A 22500-nucleotide genomic window follows, 5' to 3' on the forward strand; every position below is an offset into this window, starting at 1 on the left:
GTTGTACTACAGGAATTGTGGAGATCACACACAATTTGTATATTGTCAATTGCTGTGTTCTAGGCATTCGCAGAAATGCCTGGAAGGTGGAAGGATGAAGTCACATGCAAGTTTGTGATGTTATATAAAGAGCATGCATGAATGTCTGGAACATGCGCAGTGAAATATATCGAAACAAACAGGCACGACAGAGTGCTTTGAATGACATATCTATGAAATTGGAAATGGAAAACTTTGGGATAAATGAAGTAAAGCAGAAAATTAAGCATGCTCTGTATTCATTGTGATCTTCCGCATAAAGTTCTCTCAAAAGTGATGCTGAAGCTCCACGTTCATCTCTTCGTTTTATCCATTCCCTCACCCATATTCGTTTTTCTTTCTGAATTTCCTCCTCAAGTATTTCTAATATTTCACCATACAGTACTCGAGACACATTTTATATCACATCCCTTACACCAGGGGTTCTCAACCTTTTTATCGTTAAGAACCCCCTGAGTTATAAGACCATCTACCAGTACCCCCAGTATTGTCACATGGAACATGGAACTCAATATGCAATGGCACTGCAAAGGATTTTATTAGATCAGCCATCTAAGTACCCCTGGAAATCTTCTTATGAACCCCCTGTGGTTTCGCGCTGTCAGGATGGCCACTGTCCATGAGCTAACATCATTAGGTCTCTATGACGCTGAAGACGTCTATGCAGAACGGTTTGGTTGGCAATAGACAATCTCATTATCAGACTTTGATTTCTAAGTTATGAAAATAATCTCATTTACGGGGCTTCATAGGTTCATGGTGTCTTGTAGTCTACTTACTAACCTAGAAGGAAAGAAAATATCAAACTAACTTCGAGCTATCAATTGAGGAAGAAGTAATCTTTGTTCCAGGAATAGAGCAAGATGGTATATAAAAAACACAATGCATAGTTATAACCTAACTCTACTATTATAGCGTTTTTGTCGTAGATACATGTTTAGAAATACTTTACCTATCTTGATATCTCCTTATGTGACAAAAGAATATCCAAAAATATACGATATGCAGTTGACCATCTTTTCTGTGAAATATTACGATATCTGTTGAATCTGGCAACTTCAACGGGAGTTTGGGTCCTCTCCTAGTGTTTCCTTATGATTGAAACATTGATATTTACACGTCATTGTGATCAGGGAAATAAAGAAAACTAAGTTTGCTTTTTCTAAGAGCATGAAATAGAAAAATTTATGTTTACAAGTGGCAGTTTATGTATAAGACACGCAAACCTGTGTGCACTCATCCACTCTATCCAGAAGCTTAACTAATTTTCAAAAGTTCCCCAATAGCTACACAACTACCATTGGTCTACTGTTTCTATCCAGTTACCTACAAACACGTACACATTCAAGGCAGCAACATGCAAAGTACACTAAATACTCCGGAGCAAAGCTGCCTCACCTTGTTTCATTAATCAGCTAACTCTTGCACACTTTCACACCAAAGCTATTTTTCATTTACCATCGACGATTTTATATTCGAATCAAAATTAAAACGACGATTGAGAACTTTCGGCCTAAAGATGTTTGAGGGCCGTGACGGCCTTGGGCGCCGCACGGGGGAAGGAGGTGGCCGTCGGGTCCGGCCTGGGGCCCAAGGCAGGAACTGGCTGCAGGTCCTGCTTTTCCTTGGTGGCCTCAAGCTTCACTACTAGTCGTCCACTTGCAGCGCATCACACTAGGCAAGGGTCGCCATAAGCAAGAGATCAATGTCTACCACTCACCGGATGGTACCGTGAGGGGCCCTAAAGGGGTGATAAGGGCTCCTTGCATAGAATATGATGGTGAGTGGTGTGTACGGGACCTCTGCTTATAATGACACCGGGCTGAACAACTCGCCATGAACGAGGGCACGCTGTGCGCCATGAGCCAGGCACTGACAGTACCAGTGGTCCTTTACGTTAGGTTAGGTTAGGTTAGGTTAGATTAGGTTAGGTTAGGTTAGGTTAGGTAAAAAGGACTCACTTCATGACAGCGTTTGGGGAGTGGTGTGTGGCGGGTCATTGCTCATGGCGACCTGTGTGAGGCATTGCAAGGTTGCATCGTCACTGCTCTCATAACCACGGGACTGGGGTTGACCCTTTCTGGGTAAAAAGTTTCGTCCCAGTACCTGTGTAGGTAATAATACTTTGGATCGTTTCGCCATCGCCATCGCCGCACCGTTAGCCTCGATAAACGGATCGTTATCCTCAACAAACACATCTGTACCGTGGACACTGGAATCGCAACCTGTCGTGGAATCCCATTGTTAGCGTGGACTCATTTTCCTTCGCGGCTTCAAGCTCACTGATTGTTGTCAACTTGCAGCGCCTCATACTAGGCAAGGCGTCGCCTTAAGCAGGGTGCCGTGTCTACCGTCCATCAGATGATGCCGTGAGGGGCCTTTAAGGGTGATAAGGGCTCCTTGCATAGAGTCTGGTGGTGAGTGGTGTACAGGACCTCTGCTTATAATGACATCGGGCTGAACAACTCGCCATGAACGAGGGCACGCTGTGCGCCATGAGCCAGGCACTGACCGTACCAGTGGTCCTTTACGGGGTGAAAAGGACTCACTGACAGTGTTTGGGGAGTGGAGTGTGGCGGGTTATGCTCATGGCTACCCGTGTGAGGCGCAGTAAGGTGGCAGCGTCACTCTCCTCGCACTCACGGGTCTGGGGTGAACTCTTACGGGGTGAAAGGGTTCGCCCCAGTACCTGTGTAGGCAAGTGAACTTCAATTGCGTCGCAGTGAGGTGGCAGCGCCACTCTCCTCGCACCTAAGGGTGTGGGATGGACCCTTACGGGGTGAAAGGGTTCATCCCAGCACCTGTGTAGGCAAGTGGACTTCAATTGCAGCGCAGGAAGGTGGCAGCGTCACTTTACTCGCACTCAAGGGTGTTGGGTGGATCCTTACGGGGTGAAAGGGTTCGTCCCAGTACCTGTGTAGGCAAGTGGACTTCAATATTGTGTCTTGAAATCGCATCGTGAGGACTGGAACCGCATCGACATCGTGGAAACCCGCATCGTTCCCGTGGAAACTGGAATTGCATCTTGATCGTGGAAACTCGCATTATTATCTTGGAAACTGGAAGGGCATCTTTATCATGGAAAGGCATCGTCATTTTGGAAACTTGCATCGCTATCGAGGAAACTGGAATGCCATTGTTATCTTGGAAACTCGGAGCGCTATCGAGGAATCTGGAATCAAATCTTATCGTACACACTGTTATCGTGGAAGCTCTCGTGATCGTCGTTCGTTTCGTTATCTCTGAATTACTTAATTAGTCTTGGTATTATTATTAGCCTCCGTAATAATAGAGATGTTGGTCATTTTATCTTATCTCTTTTACTGTATTTTTTTTCAGGGTACAGTTTAGTGTTCTTCAACCTTTTCTAAATTCGTGCACCTTTTCGAGAAGCAAGGAGGACTATAAAAGAAATGCATCAATATTCGTAATTTTCCCTACTTTAAGACTGAAAATCGATAGATAACATTATTGAATATCTACCTGAAGCTACAGTTTTTTAGTCCTAAACAGTCGCTATATAGAGCGAAATGTACTATAACAAAATGCCACATCTCAAACACATTAGGCCCGTGTTCCGTCGGAGTGTAATATATTACTATTGTGAATAAATCGCAATACTTTGATTAATATCAATAGGAGAGGACCCAAACTGTCACAATTTCAGTGTTCGCAGGAGAGAGTCAGTATCGTCTCGCGGTACAGAGTAATCGTCTCTAAACACTGTATTACGATGTATCTATTGATTTGCCAGGGTTTTACTCCTACCAGTATTTTTCTGTTCTTATTCTACCATGGTATTTCTTTATAGTTACTTGAGTTTATACGACTGACATCATAATATAGAGCAAAACATAATTGTCTGGTGTACCAAGATCTTTCATTTCTAGAGACTTAATTAAATACAGCACGGAACCTTAACACACATTTCACCTCGCTTCTGCACAGGTTAATTCTTCTTCTTCTCAACTTTTTTAATGTGATGTACCCCTCGAAGTCTTTCAGTATTGATCACGTACCCCTTACCCACAATGCAGCGTCAGGAAGGGTAACAATAAATGCATGGTTTATTGACTTAGTTTATTAAGTTTAAATTGTGTTATATATGTGGAGCAGACACAATTTTTAATTAATATTAGTATGTTTCTATGAGGTAGTGTCGATAGGAACTGGTACCTCACAGGGAGACACTATATGTGACTAACATGCAATGCATTTACCAAAAAGGAACTATATCAGACAATTTTCGATCATTATGGCAGTGAACTAGTGTTGCTTGCAGCTAGTTGCAACTTGTAACTAGTAACAGTGATAAATAAGTCACTGTGTGTGTGAATAACATATAAAATAAGAAATCGGAGCAAATATTATAGGTTTGCAAGGTTGTGTGGCAACTGTAATCCAAGAGAGCTTCCTCTCAAGTGATATAACTCCAAGAGTTTCCTTGTTAACGTTGTTAACGTGTCCTGGTTCTAGTGAAGGACACATTGTATACTACAAACGAATTTGCTGCTATTTAAAACTGAAGCATTTTGAGAAACCCGCCACGTACCCCAAAAATTCCTCTCACGTACCCCTGGGGGTACGCGTACCCCAGGTTGAGAACCCCTGCCTTACACAATCCATTGCCTGAGTGTTGGGGTGCATGTGTATAGGTCAAATGTCCAGCACAAACTGAGAGGTTACTTGCTCAAATCACTTGCTTATGTGTAAACAGTACTTGCCTAGCTACTTGCCTTTCCAAAATTAGGGCAGGCAACTTGCATACTTGCCTTACCTCTCTACTTGCCCCGTGTAAACGAGCCTTAATGTCGGGGAGCAGCCTTTGCAACGGACCCAAATCCAAGGGTAGTGAATCGGTGGAAACGCTGCACAACAATAACAAAGCAACGCTCGCCGCCACCAAAGTATTGTCAGACATTTTTTGTGTGATTTTGTTGATTTCTGATCTCTTTTGCAACACATTACTCAACTTCATGCTTTCCCAGATATCAAAGACCAATAACTAGGCATTTCATCAAACTGCTGCCAGAGAGTACTAAACCACACTGCATGACATTCCAAGGCCGCCTCTACTACAGGGATGAAAAGGAGTCAATTTCTTCTCCAACTGTCAGAGAACCATCCAATCTAACTTAATCCATTTCTTCCCCATTTACATGTTTGCAGTTTAGATCCCCAACAAGTGGCACTCTTCTGTCCTTCCTTAACATATTGTGCAAGCAATTTAGCACTTCATTTTGCATTTCTTTGTGGATATCAAGCCTCCATGTATTAGTCTTGGGTGGCACATATGTTACTATAATACTCCTCCTTTCCCTCCCACTGGTCCTAATTGTTAAGCTCAAAACCTCTGCCAGTCCATCTCCATACTGTACCACCTCCACGAATATATCCTCTCCAGCCATTACCAATACTCCTTCTCCTGCTTTTCTCCTGTCTCTCCTCCAAACATTATATCCCTGCTCTTGAAGATTCACTTGGTCGTCTTCACTTAACTTTGTTTCTGTTCTACATACCACGTCTGGTCCTCTTTCCAATGTATGATCTCTCACTTCGAACCTTCCTGATGTAAACCCATCTATGTTTGTATACATGACTCCTAATGCTTTCCTTCCCCTTCCCAAATATACCATTTCCTCAGCCTCATATCCAGCACTCTCCAGTAGAATTTCTTCATCTTGTTCTCTGTCCTTATGTTTTTTTTTTTCCTTCGCTTCACTTCTCAGTCCTCTCTCTCTTTGTCCCTTTCTTCCTAGTTCATATCTCTCCTCATCCAAATGTTGTTATATGCTGTCATACCAGCCAGCTTTCCAGTCCTCGCTAATATTTCTTCCACCCCTACTTGTCGCATTTTAACTTTTAGTGGTCTTTTAGTCCCCTCACTATATTTCCCAAGTCTGTATATTTCTTCTACTTCTTTTTCTACACTCTGTTGTGTGTGTGTGTGTGTGTGTGTGTGTGTGTGTGTGTGTGGGGTGGGGAGGGTGGATGACAAATGCTTAGTGTTTGAAAAGTTGACTTTTACCCTAGCAAGTGTGGACATTTTTGGCGATGGGGGAGTTTTTGGGTTGCAGAGATGACACGCGCTGATTTACTAGTAAGACAAGGGATGGAATGGTGCCCTGGTACCGCTGGCACCATCAATATGTTCTGGTGTGACTGAAGAGAAACACTGGGGGAGCTTCCCTGTGTTTATTGTAGGATACAAAATGTACTGGAGGCTTGGTAGCGAGCGGCCGTGGAAAGGCTTGAGAAGTAGCTGGCGACGAGAGAGACACTTGTAGTCGGTAGCGGCTAGATGGAGCTTGTAGCAAGCGTGATGATGTATAATTACAGTCCACACACTGGAGTGTGACTGTAGACAGTAGACTGTAGAACTAGACTGGCTGTGCAGGACAGGAGGGCCAGTCAAAGAAGGCAAGCAGATTGCCAAACAGAGCGTGAGCCTTTTCCTTAATTAAGCTGCGTTAGGAACCAGACTGAGCGTGGCGTCCCTTGGGGCGGAACAATACACAGCCCCAGTACACTATTACATTACTCCGCGTTAAAAGTAGTCTGTCTATCATAATGGTTAGCAAGACAATTGTGGTCTGGTGACGCTTACAGTGCCGGATTTTGCTGAGAAATGTAGCCTACGAGTGTGAGCAGGTAAACGTCCCTAGCCACGACCACTTCCCTTAAAGACTCCCTAAACCAGATCCTAGGCCAGTAACGTGACATAATAGCCCCTTGAACGGTAGGCACCATTACATTTTATTTATTAATTTATTTATCACACAGTGTTATTGCAAGTTGGGTTAGGACTGGTTAGCATCCCTGAGGGGATCCAGGCTAAGTTAATATGCTTGGTTGGTTTCCAGGGGGATGCAGTGCCCTGTTAGGTTAGGTTAGGTTAGATGGTAAATATCAAGAAGAGGCACGCTGCTCTGTTTGTTAACCCCTTCCCTAGCCACTCATCGATCTGCACTCTTGCCAACCCCTTCTCCCGCACCAATTTCTTTCTGCGTTTCATATTTTGTGAGGGTCGTTTACATTGAACCTTCCAGCCACACTGAGTCACTTGTGAACCCTCCTGATTGAGTTGAGTTGGAGCCAACCTTCCGAACATCTGGCAACATTTTAGAGATAATACTCAACTCAGGTGACGATAGAGTGGGCGGAAGGGAGCAATTGTCAACCTGCTATGGTTCTAAAAGTTCCACAAGTTGTCTTTCTGTTATCCTGGCATCATAATGCCTGGTCAGTGCACACCCCAACCACACCAGAAGATGTTGCTGCTATGGCAACTACAAACAAATTAGTCATTTTTTTATTTCTGAAGACCGGGAATTTGAATTTTTGTGACTTGTTGCTAATGAAATGTTTCACAAGTTTCTTGAAATTTCAAATATACTCATCACTAGTTACATTGAGTTGACCTACAACCACCAAGGTGGTTGTAGGTCACCTTCGCTGGCCCAGTGAGGTCAGGTTACATCCTGACCTGTGCAACCTCTCTACTTGCTATGCTGTGTGTTTGTGTACTGGCGCCTCACCTAGTCGGTGGTGAAGAGCCAGGAAGTGACTTTCCATGAAGGCACCCTGTCACCCCCAACGTGACCTGCTGGAGGACAGCAGTAGCAGCAGCACCAAGCACACGCCCAACAGGGCAAATACCGTATTTGACGGCATATAAGACGCACTTTTTTTTCCTAAATTTTGGCTCATAAAATCACCCTGCGTCTTATACATGAAGTTGAGACCTCCCATGGGCTCCCGAGACACACTAACCCAACTTACGATCAGTGCTTCTACCTAACCTAAACTCACGCATCATTATTTTATTGCTTGTATTATTATTATTAACAGTATTATTGCCGTTACTTTGAAAACAAATTATCTTATTATGACTGAGTCTTTAAAAACAAATTATCGCAAAATGATTGCTTCTATGCCATCTTTTTTTTTTTTTTTTTTTTTACATTACAAGTATAGAAAGAGAAAACAAAAAATCTATCCAGTTAACGTATTGGAAATACAGACACAGGTAGAGAGTTCCAGAGTTTACCAGTGTAGGGAATGAAGGAGTGAAGATACAACTCTTGCATTAGGAAGATGGACAGAATAGGGATGAGAAGAAGTAGAGAGTCTTGTGCAGCGAGGCCGCAGGAGGGGAAGGCATGCAGTTAGCAAGTTCAGAAGAGCAGACAGCATGAAAACAGCGGTTAAAGATGCAACATTGCGGCGGTGACTTAAAGAATCAAGACAGTCAGTTAGAGGAGAAGAGTTGATAAGACGAAAAGCTTTAGATTCCACCTTGTTTAGTAAAGCTGTGTGTGGATCCCCCAGACATGAGAGCCATACTCCACTAAGGCCCTTGTACAGAGCAAGCAGCTTAACTTCTTGGAAGCTGATTTAGCAAGTAGAGATGTGAAATTTCCATGTTTAATGTAGAGGAGAGGGGAAGTTGAGTGTTATTGAAGAAGAGAGGATAGTTGTCTGGAAGGTTATGTCGAGTAGATAGTTGTAGAAATTGAGTTTTTGAGGCATTGAACAAAACCAGGTTTTCTCTGCTGAAAGATATCTCGCCTTGAGTCATTTAATTGTTGTTGGGTTGGGCGTCTGTTGAACGCTGTTGAATAATGCAGGTGGTATCATCAGCATAGGAGTGGATAGGGCATTGAGTCAGATTTAGGAGATCATTGATGAATAATAGAAAGAGAGTGGGTGATAGGACAGAACCCTGTGGAACACCACTGTTGATAGTTTTAGGGAAGAACAGTGACCGTCTACTACAGCAGCAATAGAACGATCGGAAAGGAAACTGGAGATGAAGGTACAGAGAGAAGGATAGAATCCGTAGGAGGGTAGTTTAGAAATTAAAGATTTGTGCCAGACTCTATCGAAGGCTTTCGATATGTCAAGGCCGACAGCAAAGGTTTCACCGAAGTCCCTAAAGAGGATGACCAAGATTCAGTTAGGAAAGTAAGAAGATCACCAGTAGATCTGCCTTTACGGAAACCATACTGGCAATCAGAGAGAAGGTTGTGAGCTGATAGATGCCTCATTATCTTCCTATTAAGGATAGACTCAAAGGCTTTAGAAAGGCAGGAAATCAAAGCTATAGGGCGGTAGTTAGAAGGATTGGAGTGGTCACCTTTTTAGGGACAGGTTGAATGTGAGCAAACTTCCAGCAAGAAGGATAAATAGTAGAGAGACACAGATGAAAGAGTTTGACCAGGCAGTGAGCGAGTTCGGAAGCACAGTTTTGAGAACAACAGGAGGGACTCCATCCGGACCGTAAGCCTTCCGAGAATCAAGGCCAGAGAGGGCCAGGAAAACGTCTTTATAAAGAATTTTAATTTTAGGGATGAAGTAGTCAGAGGGTGGAGGAGTAGGAGGAATATGCCCAGAATCATCCAAAGTTGAGTTGGTAGCAAAGGTTTGAGCGAAGAGTTCAGCTTTAGAAAAAGAAGAGACAGCTGTAGAGTTGGCATGATTACGGGCAGAAATATATAGGGCATGAGTTTCAGCAGTTGGATGGCTACGGAACCGTTTGTGAGCCGCCTCTCTATCATTGACAGCACGAGAACAAGCAGAGTTAAACCAAGGCTTTTTAGCTTTAGGGTTAGAGAAAGTATGAGGAATGTATAGCTCCATGCCAGAGATAATCACCTCTGTTATGCGCTCGGCACAAAGAGAAGGATCTCTGACATGAAAACAATAATCATCCCAAGGGAAATCAGAATAGTACTGCCTTAGTTCCTCCCACTTAGCAGAGTTAAAATGCCAGAAGCACCTCCGCTTAGGCGGGTCCTGAGGCTGCACTGGAGTGATAGAACTGGTAACGGAAATTAGATTGTGGTCGGAGGAGCCCAACGGAGAGGAAAGTTTAACAGAGTAAGCAGAAGGGTTGGAGGTTAGGAAAAGATCAAGAATGTTGGGCGTGTCTCCAAGGCGGTCAGGAATACGGGTAGGGAACTCACTAGCTGCTCTAGGTCATGAAGGATAGCAAAGTTGAAGGTTTGTTCACCAGGTTGGTCAGTGAAAGAAGATGAAAGCCAAAGCTGGTGGTGAACATTGAAATCCCTAAAATGGAGATCTCAGCAAAAGGAAAGTGAGATAAGATGTGCTCCACCTTGGAAGTCAAATAGTCAAAGAATTTTACATAGTCAGAGGAATTAGGTGAGAGGTATACAGCACAGATGAATTTAGTTAGAGAGTGACATTGAAGTCTTAGCCAGATGGTAGAAAATTCTGAAGATTCAAGATTGTGGGCACGAGAGCAAGTGGTGTCGTTATTTCCAGCTTTGGATTGAAAATGAGGATAGAGCTTGCTTTGTGTATTAGGAAGAGAAGATGAGGTTTAGTAGAGGAGAGGTGGTGTTCCACAGATTGATTAGAACGAAGTGTTGCAGAAATTGATAGTGAAAGTATTAGATGAAGTGTCAAGACACCCAAGGTCGATCCGACCTACATCTATTAGCAGGCAGGGCGTGGTGAAGCCATTATCTAAAAGTTCAGGTGTTGTAGTGTATGCTTAGAGGGCAGGCTTCCAATTGTACCACAAAGGGAACCGGGATCACTGTTGGCACTGACCATTGTACCTCTCCTGGAGTTGGCATCACTGCTGCTAAGGTATAATGAATTAACGTCTATTCCATCCAGATTTTTATTCCTTCTTGATTTTTGTCATTCATCTATTAGCAATGTTTCCATTTAGTGTTGGTGACCTTTAATGAAATGGATTGTTTTTTTTTTTTTTTTTTCCTTTAATGAAATGGATGCTTTATGAGAAAAAGGCTTTATTTTAGTGTTCAGTGTTTATTGCTGTTGTGAAGCTTTGCATGCCTGTAATGTGCTTTGAGACTGCTGTCAAGAATATATGCTTAAATACACTAAAAACTTTTTTTCCTGAATCTGACCTGCTAAAATGGGGGTGCATCTTATATGCCAGTGCGTCCTATATGCCGTCAAATACAGTACTCCCTGCACTCATATGTGAGGTGCCACAAGTGCCAGCGTTTGAGCCACCCTCAGACACGGCGTGAACACTCCGACTAGTGCGGCACGTGCTGCCTGCCCCCCCTGAAAGAGCATGGTGCACCAGGCCACAATATTTTGCTCTATATAATGATGTTAGCTGTATAAACTCAAGTGACTAGAAGGAAATACCATAGTGAAATAACAACAGAAAAATACTGGAAGGAGGAAAAGCATGGTGAATCATAAGATACATTGTAATACAGTGTTTAGAGACGACTGGTCTGTACCGTGAGGTGATGCTGACCCAGTCCTCAAATGAACCAGACAGCGAACACTGAAAAATTGCCACTTTGGGTCCTCTCCTATTGGTTGGGGCAACCACATGTATGGAGGGTGGTCCACTCATACTGTTCTTTTACACAGGCTGGAATGAAAAGTTTTTCATGCTATCAACGTGTCTCCTCTGACTGACTGACTGACTGAGTGACTGTGTGCAGCCTCTCTCTCACCACCGCAGTGTTGCATCTCTTGCTGTCTTCTACCGCTATTTTCATGCCAACTGCTCTTCAGGTCTAGGTAACTGCATGCCTCCCCCCCCCCACTACACTTTCTTCCTTTTCCCACCTCTCTGATGCAAGAGTTAACCAGTACTCTCAGTCACTCATCCCTTTCTCTGGTACACTCTGGGACTCCCTGCCTGCTTCTGTGTTTCCACCTTTCTGGGACTTGAACTCTTTCAAGAGGAAGGTTCCAACACATTTACCCTCTCAAGTTTCATTTTTCTCTTTGGCATTCACCTAGGGACTGGCACTCAAGTGGATCTTTTTTTCTCTGTATAATTACTATTGGCTGTGGCCAGTATCCAGTGTCCAGTGGTTCACAGTGTCCTCACCATCACTGTTGTTGCAGGTGTCCAGGCCGGGTGCCCTGCTGGGCTCTGACGTGGCTCCATCCGGCCAGCTGCCTAGAGGGTTCCTGCAGTGGAGGGGTGAGGCCGGGCCTCAAGTGTTGGGAGGTTCAGGCATGGTGCCAAGAATGACCTGGAGGCAGGCAGCTCCATCCACAGAGGAGAGAGAAAGTTTGTGTGTCAGCAGTGTGATAAAACTTTTACATCCAGAAAAGGACTTAGACGACACACCCTGACACACGTTGGTGTTAGAAATTATGTGTGTCTGGAATGTGGAAAGAAATTCACCAGAAAGTCTAATCTCACCACACACACTCTGACACACAGTGGTGTTAGAAATTATGAGTGCCTGGAATGTGGAAAGAAATTCAGAGAAGAGTAGCCTCACCAGACACACCCTGACACACAGTGGTGTTAGAAATTATGAGTGTCTGGAATGTGGAAAGAAATTCACTGAGAAGTGTAGCCTCACCAGACACACTCTGACACACAGTGGTGTTAGAAATTATGAGTGTCTGGAATGTGGAAAGAAATTCACCAGAAAGGGTCAACTGACCACACACACCCTGACACACAGTGGTATTAGAAATTATGAGTGTCTGGAATGTGGAAAGAAATTCACCATAAAGAGTCAACTGACCACACACACCCTGACACACAGTGGTATTAGAAATTATGAGTGTCTGGAATGTGGAAAGAAATTCACCACAAAGTCTAATCTCACCACACACACCCTGAGGCACAGTGGTGTTAGAAATTATGAGTGTCTGGAATGTGGAAAGAAATTCACCAACACCCGCCGTGGTACAGTGGAACCATGGTGTTTGTGATGAGGTCTCACCACACAATTCCTGTCACGGTCCAGTGTAGGTGTTCTCACTCAGGGCATTTCACTGAGAAGAGGTACCCCAAAAGTATCCCTGGTGTTATAAATTATGAAAAGTCCAATGTGGAAAGAAAAAAAAAAAGGGGTGATCTCACCACACACACCCTGAGACACAGTGGTGTTAGAAATTATGAATGTGAGGAGTGTGGCAAGAAATTCTTAACCATTGGTGATCTCAACAGCCACGCCTTCAGACACACTGGCTTGAGGGAATTCAAGTGTGATGTTTGTGGCAAGTGTTTCAAGACAAAGGATGACATTGCCAAGCATGTGAAGATCCACTTTTGAGGTGATGTGTTGTGTGGACCGGTGGGGCTACAGCCGTGCCTGTGGAAGTGTGTGGTGGTGGTGGTGGGCTGTTGTTTCTTTTCCTTTCTTCTCTCCCATTGCCTCCTCCCAATCTTGGCCTGACCTTCCAGCCTTTGCTCCTCAGCACAGCCAGGTGAAGCACGCCTTCAGTGGGAAGCAGTCTCCTGAGGGTATCACCAAGGCTCTCCATCTCCAGCAGGACGTGGTGGGGGTCAAGATGGCAGGCAAGCAAGTAAGTAAGTAAGTGGAAGTAAGAGTGAAAACATAAGTGGTGGAGGTGATTGGAGTAGTAATACCTTATTCCATTACCTAACCTGGCAGTTCAAGTACCATGTCAGAATCAAAACTAAGGACATTGTCAGTCACTGTGGTACTACATACACCTTTTTAAAAACAGACAGACACATAGACAGGCAAACCACCACTTAGGGCACTCCCCTTCACCATTGGGGGTGTTAGGTGTGAGGTGTGAGGCTGCAGGGGTGAGAAGACCATGCATGGTGCTAGCTGGCTGTGAAGACCCTAAAGGACTGTAGTGGTGGTGGTGAGTGTGAGAGGAAGGACGTGGTGGTGAAGGTCAGCGTTCCAGTGTGTGTCCTGTCAGTGTGGCTGATACATGATGCATAGTGTGTACTGGGCTCATGGAAGGGTATTTAGTGAAAGATACATAGATATAGGATTGTATATGTATAAATGTATGTAGTGTTTGTATAACAGCAGGATATGGTGTGAGAGGACACACACAGCCCAGGCCAGCCCCCCAGCCTCCCATCACTGTATATGTCACCATTCACTGTGTGTTGTGTTGAAGATAATGTATTAATGAATGCTTTAGTTTCAGGACGTTGGTGTGTGTTGGATGCCTGCGTGACTCCATGCTACGCTGGCCTGCCACACCACAGGATACATTGATGATAGTGGCACCTCAGCAGACACTACACTGTTGTCATGTGTGGCAGTGCCTGTAAGGACAGCACACCCCTGTGGTCTGCTATTGTAAGGAGTGTGTTTGTTGTATACTGGGATACAAGGTAGAAGGAAGCAGTCTACACCTAGTTTTGTACTTGTTGTATTGTGAGGGGTGTGTATGTACTTTGTGTATTGTGGGTTGTAAGACAAAGTAGTAGTAGTTTACACTTAGCCTTGTGTATCTTATGAGGGGTGTGTACTTTGTTGTATTGGAGTTTACAGGCAGTGTTGTATGTACTGTGTTTGTGTTGTGAGGTGTAAGGAGAGGCAGACACTTGTAGTGTGTGTGTGTGAGTGAGTGAGTGAGTGAGTGAGTGAGTGAGTGAGTCCCTTGATCAAATCACTGCCTGGAGTTTCATTAGGCAACTGGTGTTTGTGTAATTGTAAAGTATCTTTTTATCTCTATAACCATTAACCAGTGCTGCTTTAATGATATTTTTGACATAATTGGTTTACATCTTAAGTTAGTGTGTCTCTCATAATATTTTTAGCTACATGTATTTACAGTCTAAAATGTCTGTTTCATTAGATTGAGTAGTGTAACAATGTCAGTGAGGCATATCTGAGCACTAGTTAACCCCTTCAGTACTGGGACACATTTTTACCCTTAGTTTTGGGTATGATTAGACAGTTTTGTTAACATTAGGAATGGTCTATGAAGGCCAGAAGATTAATAGCGACAGTCTTCTTTATTTTAATCCCCACATAAGTTTCTGTAGCTGTATAAAATCACCAAATAGTAAGCAGAATGAATATGGAAATGTTTTGTGGTACTGAAGAGGTTAATTAAGTGTACCTGTGTGTGATGACTGATTCCTTCCAAGGCACCTGTAGATCTGACTGTACCTACTGAGATGTGAAGTTGTGACTAATGTATTGTTGTTCACCAGTGTTTCTCTTCTTGACCAGATAAGTGGGTGTTCTTTCCTGCCTTCCCTCAAAGTATTCCCTAGACAGTTGTGTAGCTCGCCTTGCAGTCCTTTCAATTTCCAGGAGTCTTGAACAGCACACCAGCAAAGATTTTCATATATTTGTTCCATTACATTCAAGTCAGTGGAATAGTGCAGCCTTTTCTGTCCTGAGTGATGGTCTTGTGTCTGTCACTTTCAGCAATTCTTCTTGTCAGATGCAGGTAAAATAAAAAGAATTAGGATAGATGGATAGGTAGATAGATAGATTCATAGATAGATCATATGACATAAGAAGATAGATATGCAAGAGAAAATGTGTATATTCCTGTACTGCTTATCAGTTCTCTCTGGTGTATTGTCAAGAACACACAATCATGAACAGAGGCGATAGAAATAGAGAACAAAAAGAATGTAATAGTCTGCCTCTTAGATGCTACCTCGGTTTTATCTTTATCCGCGGAAGATGCAAACACTCGCTGTCAAAACTACCTAACATTACTGTTTTGACAAACAACCATTGCTAGACACGATAATGAAAAAGAGAGCTCACAATAACCAATACATTGATATCTGAATTTTGTATAAGTAAAGTATCTCATTTATAATATATAGTTGTAATAGATATTTATGCTTGGGTAGACACGTACTGCCGTCACAGACAGCTGCAGTGGTGGTGGTGTAGCAGGACATACGGTAATGATGGGGCAGGAAGGAGTGAGCCCCGCGCTGCTCCACTTCCACCCCCATACACCCTGCCTGGTTACCCTGAACCTTCCGCCACCTGACGCCAGCGTCCATAGCCATAGCCACGTTTTAATCTTCCTTTATCTTATATCGAGTGGTCATGGTGTTAATACTAGCCTTTGTGATACAGAACCTAGTGTTACAGAATACAGATGTTCTTCCTACACACTTTACACTTACATTTTCATTTGTAAACTAGAATGTTCTAGCTATAAGAACTTTTTGAATCATGCAGAAGTAAGAAACAAGGATTTTTCATTGTAGCATACGAAGGGAGCAATTCTAGCTTCTACCTACACCAGCAGACCCCACTAAGATGGCTGTCGTAGCCTCTCGCATAACATTCCATCTGAAAAGAAAGAAAAGAGAAAATATATGTCTGGCGTATGCAGTTAATCATTTTACTCATCTCAAGTCAATCTCTCAAAATGTCAGCGACTGGGAGTCTGGGCAGGTTTGCAATGGCAGGCACAGCAGGCAAAAGTAGCGCCGAGCGACGCTAGCCCGTGTGTGTGTGTGTGTGTGTGCGGGGTGGCCGTCACTTCTGAGATAGTCACCTCATTATAACAAATTATCATGAAAGCGCCTAATTTCCAGTGTAACGTTGGTCTTACAGTGACAATGGTTAATCGCAGAGCAAAGCTAATTAAATTTCCTCTCCTGTGGAATCATAGAGGCGGTTTTCACTGTAACTTGTTAATTTACCTACTGTACTCAATTTCTTTCTTTCTTACTTTACCTTTCTGATAATATTTTGTTTTGTATTTTACTTATCTTTCCATAGTCTCATTCAGTTTTCATTGTTGGTTGTGTTTTTATTTTTTCCCGGCCATCACATAGTTGCAGTTATAGCCGTGTTAAGTCATTTCGTCTATATAGTCCTCCATACCTTCAAACAGAATTCCGGTGTCCGATTACATCTTGATCTAATAAATCCCTTCGCTAGACTGAACCTTACGTAAGAGAGCTAGGGAGAAAGATTAATTTGACCTGGCTGAGAAAAGGAGAGAGATTAGTTTGATCTGCCTGAAAAAAAAGGAGAGATTAGTTTGACCTGGCAGAGAAAAGGAGAGAGATTAGTTTGACCTACCTGAGAAAAGGAGAGAGATTAGTTTGACCTGCCTGAGAAAAGGAGAGAGATTAGTTTGACCTGCCTGAGAAAAGAGAAATTAGTTTGACCTGACAGAGAAAAGGAGAGAGATTAGTTAGACCTGCCTGAGAAAAGGAGAGAGATTAGTTTGACCTGCCTGAGAAAAGGAGAGAGATTAGTTTGACCTGCCTGAGAAAGGAGAAATTAGTTTGACCTGGTAGAGAAAAGGAGAGAGATTAGTTTGACCTGCCTGAGAAAAGGAGAGAGATTAGTTTGACCTGCCTGAGAAAAGGAGAGATTAGTTTGACCCGCCTGAGAAAAGGAGAGAAATTAGTTTGACCTGGCAGAGAAAAGGACAGAGATTAGTTTGACCTGGCTGAAAAAAGGAGAGAGATTAGTTTGACCTGCCTGAGAAAAGTAGAGATGGATGGATGGATTTTGTTTCAGGCGCCGCAACACCAAGGGTCATCTGGCGCCGCGAGAAAAGGACAGAGACTAGTTTGACCTCCAACAAATAAAAGTATTGCTTAGTCATGAAATAATAATAATAATATCTTACTTTCACACACACACACACACACACACCGAGCGTCAAAATAGAACCATTTCCTCACCTTTTCCTTCTTCATTGGGAGATTTGCATACTTCCATCCACCTTGTCCCATCCACCTTGTCCCTGTGTGCGGCTGTGGCTGTGGCGTTATTACCAGCCAGCGTCTCTGCCATCATCCCTTCAGAACACGCACCAACACAGCCAAGACCAGTGAATGCATCCACCACGCTACCCTGACAAAGAAAAATAACATATGAAAACTACACACACCCGAAAATAATAATAATAAAAAAATATATGACTAAAGTAAAAAAGTGATAAGAAATGGTACACATTATTTTCATAACCGTACAAAGCCACCATTCACGTACCATGTGATAGCAAGTGCACGCCCGCCACAGCCAGGCAGCCAAGCCACCACCACCACCACCAGCACGAGGCTCCAGGATCGCCGCCACGGTGCGCTAACCAGGGCATTACTGAGGAAGACTAGATAATTAGCATGTACCTGGAAGAGAAGGTTAGTTTGTACCTGGAAGAGAATGGTTAGCCGCGCCGCCTATCGCCCTATGCCTAATACCTAACGCCTAGCAAACCGTAATTTGTACTTTACTTTATTCCAAAGGGTTGCTCCAGCGGTGTCAGTCCCACGGTGTGACCTGTGATACGGGTACTCACCTGTAAAGAGGAGAAGGAGGGAGTTAGTGTTGTGTGGTTATCAAAGCTAGTATTTCATTATTAACGGAGATCAGTATAGGAGTCCCGTGGTTCAGGTTAATGCTAAGTAACGGCTTAGTATTTTATTGCAGTGATAATGAGGCTTAAATAACAACCTCAACTTACCAAATCCAACGCGAGGAAGACGCATTCAATAGGATCAACTAACGCACACTATCACTGAACTAACCGCGACGCCACGCACGCACACACTGACACACACTCGCCCCCCGCCATAAGACAAAGGACCGAGGATTTAAATACTTCAGCGGCGTAACACCACCTCGCCTGCCTTCAGATGTGCCACTCTTCCTTTGGCTAACACTTTTGCCTCACGCCCTCACATCCACACCGCACTATAACATCACTGGAAATTTGTGCTTACTGAGAGACATTTCAGCGCTAAGAGAAAGATGAGATTGGGAGGAAATTAATGATGTAACACACTCGATTTGTTTTCTTGCCATACTTTCGCACACGGACATGGAACAAGAGGCTGGCTAACTGCTTGTTACCCTCACGTCACACACTCCCCCTATCCCCTCCTACCTGGCTCCCAAGTCCCAACCGTCTCCTTCCACCCTGCCTGCCTTCCTTCCACTCCCATCCACCGTGCCTGGCTGCAGAACCACCCGCCTCCCTCCGCCCGTCTCTCCGTCACGTAAGCCACCCAACGCCAGTTCCCATAACCATGTATAACTATCCTTTATCTTATGTTTAGTGGCCATGGTGTTAATACTAGCCGTTGTGATACAGAACCTAATGTTACAGAATACAGCTGGTCTTGATAACCTCATTAAAGAATACCTTAGCCTGCCCAACGCCCTTAGCCATGCACATATTCTATGCACTACGCTATATAGGTAGATCTTCCTTTGATTGTCTTTTATCCTGTGGCCATGGTGTTAATACTAGCCTTTGTGACACAGAACCTAATGTTACAGAATACAGCTGGTTTTGTTAGCCTCATTAAAGAACCATCTTAATTACTACTTAACAACACTTCATAATGAGGATAACTTCTTCCCACACACTTTACACGTACATTTTCATTCGTAAACTATAATGCTCTAGCTTTTTTAACTTTTGAATCGTGTTGGTAGAAGTAAGAAATACAGGATTTTTCATTACACCATATGAAAAAAAAAGGAAATTATTCCATTAGACGCTGTAACAGCTTATACATGTAGGTGACATGCGCACCTCTAGGGTTCACAACCGTTGTTGGTATTACTGTGTTCAAAGAAAGGAATATAGATTCAGAACACTACTGAGAAATGTGAATAGAGAGAAGATCGGTAGAAATACGAGTAAAGAGAATATAGAAGGTATAAAAAGATACAGAAAAATATAAGTAGGAATAGAGATAATAGAAATAGGAATAAAGATGGAAAAGGAAAAAAAAAAAAAATAGACAACAATGTAGTCAAGATAGAAAAAAATTAACAGAATGTAAATAAAAAAATAAGCTACATAGGCGCCTTTATTGTGTGTTGTGGTCTCAGTCCTACCCGAAGATCGGTCTATGAGCTCTGAGCTCGCTCCGTAATGGGGAAGACTGGCTGGGTGACCACCAGACGACCGAGGTGAATTACACACACACACACACACACACACACACACACACACACACACACACACACACACACACACACACACACTATGAAAGCCTCTACCTCATTGTACACGAAGTAAGTGATGATGAAAAGCAAGACTGAAAAGCATCAATATCTTTATGGTAAGGATGCATAACCTTCACGTGGGCAATATTTAGGTACTGACCAGTAACAATAGTATGATCACAATCTTCATGTCTGTGGCCTCCTCAGCGTGGTGGTGGTGATGGTGGTGGTGGTTGTGGTGTCTGACTCCTTTCCTGGTGGCCTCCTCTCAGGGACCTGAGAGAAGGGAACGTGGTCAATCAATCAGAATCAGTTTGTTATAATTTTCGTTTTTTTTTTTTCGTTCGTTCATTCATTGTACACGACTTTACCTAGTGGGGTGTGGAGCCTCCTGTCAATGTACACACTATACACAGGTCATCTGTCAGCAGTAAAGACACACAAGCTGACCTTTAGGCAGTGCAGTGTTCTGAACTGAAAGGGAGAGCATTGGTACGGAGCAAAGATTACGTCTAGAATATTAGGAAGGAATAATTTAATGGAAACCGGGTCTTGATGTGTCCGGGGATGGCTTCTCGATCATCTACGGTGGATAGAAATCTTTTAAATAACTTGATGTACGAGACTGACTCAAAGAACAGGTCACCACTGTTTTACCTTCCCCACGTACGTAACCAACACATTAGCGAGGATTTACACTGTGATCATTGGCTTGGTTTCAAATTGTACTCTGTTGATTCGGTCACGCGCGAAAACCACTGCACCACTAAATGCCTGCTAGTGATCTGTTAAATTTGCCCCAACATTCTGACCTCAAACACAAACAAGAATCACAGTTGTGTATGGTAGTGAAACACATTACTCCACACATGCACTACACTCACGCCACATCCACCACCGCCTCCTACTCCAGTTGCCTGGAGGAGCTTAACCGTGAGGACGCGGTCTACTCCCCGGTAGTGAGTCTCCCTCCTATAGTGCCTGGAAGTGATGGCGTGGTGAAGACCACTACCTACCTCAATTTCTCAGGTTTGAGGGACGTGTGTTATTAATACCTAGACTGCGTGACTTACTGAGTGCTAGGCGTAGTACAGACTTTTCTGTTCATTATTGTTATAAGTATTGTTACCGTTATTATCGCGATGGTTGAGTGGCGGTGCCGTCGCCGTGGAACACCGCCTCCCACACTGTCACGCTACGCTGCCCAACGCAGTAGGTTAGTAGCGCCGTGGCGTAAGTGCATGGCAAGCTGCTGGAGGCGAAGGTTGCCGCGGCACCGACTGGTGAGTCCCGGTAGGGAGAATCCGGTAGCAGTTCTCTGACGTGGCTATGGGTGTTCCCGCGCGGGTAACAGGGCAGCGCGCCTCGTGCAGCAGAAGGGCCCGTCCTGGCATTCGTACAGGTCTGCGTGCAGGTCACCCACAACCACCACCACCATCAGGCCTATTCGTCTACAAGTCACGCTCCTACAAACCACCACGCTCATCATCAAGAGAGAGAGAGAGAGAGAGAGAGTATTTGTGACAAAATGAGATAATGAATGGAAGAAAAAAGAAGAGGAAGCAGTTTATGTAAATACTCACTCTTACTTCTCTTCTCCTCTGACGGTATTTTCTCACCAAGCCCCAGTGAACAGTACGATCAAGCGGGTTTCTTGAGGGTGCGTGCAGATTCAGCACAAATCATGAGTCGCCACCATTACGTCTGTGAAGAACTGTATCTCCTATTCGTGAGTGTGTGCACCCGAGACGGACAGACAGGTGTGACCGTCCGAACATCTGTCTGATCTCAGCTGTTCTCACCGCGTATTTTAGAACTCCTTAATGACTCGGCCCAAGTTATTTTGTGTTAATTTCAAGTGGAAAGAAATCATAGGCTGTTGATATGTTTAATAGCTTCATTGTGTTCGCCAGGTACAAAACATGACATGTCTTTCATTCCAGTCACAGAGTTCTTACCAGTTAACAAGAGTGTGGGATGTTGTATTTCATTGATAACATAATCATTGATAACTCATAATCATTATTAAACACATATATCCGTACGAGACACGATTAGACCATCCTAGAAGGTGCTAATTGGCGCCACCGCCTCTCAGAATGACAGGCGTGCATGTTCCCGCAGGATTGTGGCTGAGGCAAACCGTGATTGGGTTTGGGAGGTGGCGCGCTGTAGTGCCGGTGGCTTTGCTCTGCTTGGCCGCCGTGTTCCGCGGAACACTTCGCTCAGGAAAACACCCGAAGCTAGAAGTAGCCCTCAGGGATAGAAGGAAGAGTAATCCAAGATTAGCGTGAACACTGACTATGTCAGAAAAAGTAAGAAAATCAATGTGGCTAAGAGAATAGAAATGTAACATTCTATTCATGTTGGTAAAAAAAAAAAAAGTTTCATATAAGTACAATGTGTTTTTCACGCCAACAGCAATTCATAGCGATAGTGATTCATAGCGATAGTGAAGCGACTTTTCGGTCTTGAAGCACAGTTACTCTGATTTATGACTACAGTTAGTATGGCCGCAAGTTTTAAGAATAATCGTGCACTCTTGCTAATGTTTGAAACTTGGCTCACAAGTAGTCCATGGTATGTGCATTAAATCATTATAGTCGGCAACTATCTTGAATTTTACCTGTGGCTTTGTAAGAAAACTTTGCTTCCTATCATTCCGCAGAAAGTAAGGGTAAAGTAATAATAGAAATAATGATAACTATAATAATAATAATAATGATAATAATAATAATTATAATAATAATAATAATAATAATAATAATAATTACATTAATTATTA

The 22500-nt window shown here is 43.5% G+C and overlaps 3 protein-coding genes and 2 long non-coding RNA genes across 6 annotated transcripts in view; 3 read left to right on the plus strand and 2 right to left on the minus strand.

The window, feature by feature from the left end:
* Positions 1–12495, plus strand: part of LOC123503189 (FAD-linked sulfhydryl oxidase ALR-like) — a 55281-nt gene extending 42786 nt beyond the window's left edge. Inside the window, exon 6 of the transcript XR_006674360.1 lies at positions 11917–12495. The gene's annotated coding sequence lies outside the window, so the exon portion shown is untranslated. The remainder of the gene's footprint in view (positions 1–11916) is intronic.
* A 353-nt stretch (positions 12496–12848) lies between these two features.
* Positions 12849–14967, plus strand: LOC123503166. 2 transcript variants are annotated; one of them, XR_006674355.1, is made up of 2 exons: positions 12849–13341; positions 13945–14967. It is a non-coding gene; the product is annotated as an uncharacterized LOC123503166 (long non-coding RNA). The 2 variants fall into 2 exon arrangements; XR_006674356.1 differs by having other exon boundaries at positions 13951–14967.
* A 296-nt stretch (positions 14968–15263) lies between these two features.
* LOC123503219 lies at positions 15264–17999 on the minus strand. Its single transcript, XR_006674368.1, has 3 exons — positions 17748–17999; positions 17438–17609; positions 15264–16082 (listed from the first exon to the last, which is right to left on the minus strand). It is a non-coding gene; the product is annotated as an uncharacterized LOC123503219 (long non-coding RNA).
* A 634-nt stretch (positions 18000–18633) lies between these two features.
* LOC123502986 (GTP-binding protein 10 homolog) overlaps positions 18634–22500 on the plus strand; it is a 59086-nt gene continuing 55219 nt past the window's right edge. The window contains exon 1 of the mRNA XM_045252302.1: positions 18634–18754. The gene's annotated coding sequence lies outside the window, so the exon portion shown is untranslated. The remainder of the gene's footprint in view (positions 18755–22500) is intronic.
* The window catches only part of LOC123503148 (glutamate receptor 4-like), an 8860-nt gene continuing 7949 nt past the window's right edge, over positions 21590–22500 (minus strand). The window contains exon 7 of the mRNA XM_045252653.1: positions 21590–21970. Within this exon, the coding sequence (XP_045108588.1) occupies positions 21810–21970 (161 nt within the window). The 3' untranslated portion in view covers positions 21590–21809. The remainder of the gene's footprint in view (positions 21971–22500) is intronic.

This window comes from Portunus trituberculatus, chromosome 13 (genome assembly GCF_017591435.1).
Source record: "Portunus trituberculatus isolate SZX2019 chromosome 13, ASM1759143v1, whole genome shotgun sequence".
In the NCBI taxonomy this organism is placed as follows: domain Eukaryota; kingdom Metazoa; phylum Arthropoda; class Malacostraca; order Decapoda; family Portunidae; genus Portunus; species Portunus trituberculatus.